The 2,388-nt window shown below is 51.5% G+C and overlaps 1 protein-coding gene across 1 annotated transcript; it reads right to left on the bottom strand.

Annotated features, from left to right (window-relative positions):
- Positions 1-1,840: 1,840 nt before the first annotated feature.
- On the bottom strand, positions 1,841-2,388 carry LOC119954238 (late histone H2A.2.2). The gene has a single exon (XM_038779313.1). The coding sequence runs from the start codon at positions 2,349-2,351 to the stop codon at positions 1,905-1,907; it is 447 nt and encodes a 148-aa protein (XP_038635241.1). The 5' UTR covers positions 2,352-2,388; the 3' UTR covers positions 1,841-1,904.

The raw sequence follows: 2,388 nt of genomic DNA, 5'->3' as shown, positions 1-2,388 counted from the left end.
CCGCCTTCACTGCTTTCCATTTCTCTTAGTGTTGGACTAGGTATTTGCCAAGACTCGCTTCCACAACCATATTTCCTTCCTCAGGGGCTTTGGCAAAGTCATTGGACTCGAAACGTTAGCTCTTTTCACTCCCTACAGATGCTGCCAGACCTGCTGAGATTTTCCAGCATTCTCTCTTTTGTCGCACAAGTGCTCGGTGTAACATGTCACAAGAGTACTCCCCAGCAAACCCCATCTGTGAAGCAAGGAGGACTGAAACAAAATAAGATCCATACAGATTCAATTTCAAAAAGTAAATAGGTAATCTTTATTCTGAACGGACTAAAATCTTCTTACCCACCCAAGGCTAGTAGCAGACCAAAAGTCATTTTACTTATATACATGGAATACTACCCTTGTATCTAAAGACAGTTCAAACAGGTCTCCAAAACATCATTGGACAATTCACTTGCCATAATCTACAAAACAGCAGCTGCATACACCCGCTTAAAAAGGCAGCTTACTTGGTTTTCAAAACAATTCTTGCCCCTCATCTTGAAGAAATGTAACACTTTGAAATCTAAACCCTTGCTCGTGGGCGATCCAACGGAGCACATTAACCTCAACATTATAGGAAACCTCAAGTGTAACAAGTGTAGCTCGATACTTGAGGTAGCACCACATTCGTCAGAAGAAAAAAGTTATTTAAAGAACGGTTACAGTTGAGGTTACACATTGCCCATTTACTGAACTTCAGGCTACAATTATCAGGACAGTACATTTTGTTACAAGATCTTGAATCTTATCTTGAACCGTCTGACGAAGTGCTTCGACCAAGTTATGAAGACTGCAACAACACCATGGAAGTTGCCTGAAGCCGGACACAGGGACTGTTTTTTGCCTCGGTCAGAGCCCAAGTCAAAAAGGAAAACTTAACTCGGAAACACTCCAGGCGAATATCGGAAGTCTTCGGCGAAACAAGAGGATTACCAATAAAAAAATACATAACGAAGCACAGGCAGGAGCAACACCTTCTCATTACAAAAGTAAACTCAAAAGGGAATGTTAAAAAAAAAACACTGACTGAACCTGGTAGCAAACCCAACCCAGACTGATAACCCCCCAAAAAAAACAAGTCAGGCAAGAAACCCAAAAAGTAAAATATAAACAACCAAAACCTCACAGCAAACCCCAATCCACCCACAACTGACATGATTTTTTTTGAAGGGGGTCTTCAAAAAAAATCATGCACAAAACCAGCAATGTAATGAAAAATTAGTTGTAAGAATTGTTGTTTCAAAACAGCACAAAAGAAAATTAAGGGGGGGGGGGGGGTTAGAAACAAAGCAGAGAGAAGGAAGGAGAATGAATGTAGAGGAAGGGAATGCCAGGCATCCTATGTGCCCATGTGGGAGAGAAACAAAACAAGAGGACGGGGGGGGGGGGGGGGGGGGGGGGCAGGGAGAACAAAACAGAGATGGGGAATGTAGAGGGAGATGGAAAGGATGCCAGAAGTCCCGCGTCCATGTGGAACAGAGAGGGGGCGGGAATGGAGAGGATGCAGATAGAGATGTAGGTTTCCAAGGTCTCCCCCATATCCATGGGGGAGGCGCTGAGAAGGGCCAGAAGTTGGGGATGATTATTTTTGTTGTACATAGAGTCTGTTCTCAATGTCCATCTCCTGATTCTCTCCACGCTGGAGGGGGGTGGGTTAGGGGGAACGGGTTTGGGGTAGGGTGGAGATGGGTTGGGGGAGGGGATGGGTTGGGGGGAGGGGATGGGTTGGGGGGAGGGGTTAGGGGGATGGGTTCGAGGGGGGATGGGGGAGGGGTTCGATGGGGGGGGGGGGAGAAGGGTTCGAGGGGGGTGGGGTTGGGGGGGTTGCGGAGTGGGCTGGGGAGGTCGGTTGTCAGCCGGTGAAGGATCTAGAACTCCTGCGACTGCTGCGAGCTCTTCTTGCCGCCGCTCTTGCCGCCTCCTCCCCCTCCGGTGCCGGCGGCCGACCCCGACTTCTTGGGCAGCAGCACGGCCTGGATGTTGGGCAGGACGCCGCCCTGGGCGATGGTCACGCCGCCCAGCAGCTTGTTGAGCTCCTCGTCGTTGCGGATGGCCAGCTGCAGGTGGCGGGGGATGATGCGGGACTTCTTGTTGTCCCGGGCCGCGTTGCCGGCCAGCTCCAGGATTTCGGCCGTCAGGTACTCCAGCACGGCGGCCAGGTAGACCGGGGCTCCGGCGCCCACGCGGTCCGCGTAGTTACCCTTGCGGAGCAGGCGGTGCACGCGGCCGACCGGGAACTGCAGGCCGGCCCGCGACGAGCGCGTCTTGGCCTTGGCGCGGGCCTTGCCGCTGCTGCTCTTTCCTCTGCCGGACATCTTCACTCCGCAAAATGGCGGCCGGCTGTCGGCCCGC

This window comes from Scyliorhinus canicula, chromosome 19 (assembly GCF_902713615.1).
Source record: "Scyliorhinus canicula chromosome 19, sScyCan1.1, whole genome shotgun sequence".
Taxonomy (NCBI): Eukaryota; Metazoa; Chordata; class Chondrichthyes; order Carcharhiniformes; family Scyliorhinidae; genus Scyliorhinus; species Scyliorhinus canicula.
This window is presented reverse-complemented; position numbering and strand designations above follow the sequence as displayed.

Bases quoted from the DNA above. Each gene is read 5' to 3' on its own strand.
- LOC119954238 (XM_038779313.1), bottom strand. From the start codon at position 2,351: ATGTCCGGCAGAGGAAAGAGCAGCAGCGGCAAGGCCCGCGCCAAGGCC.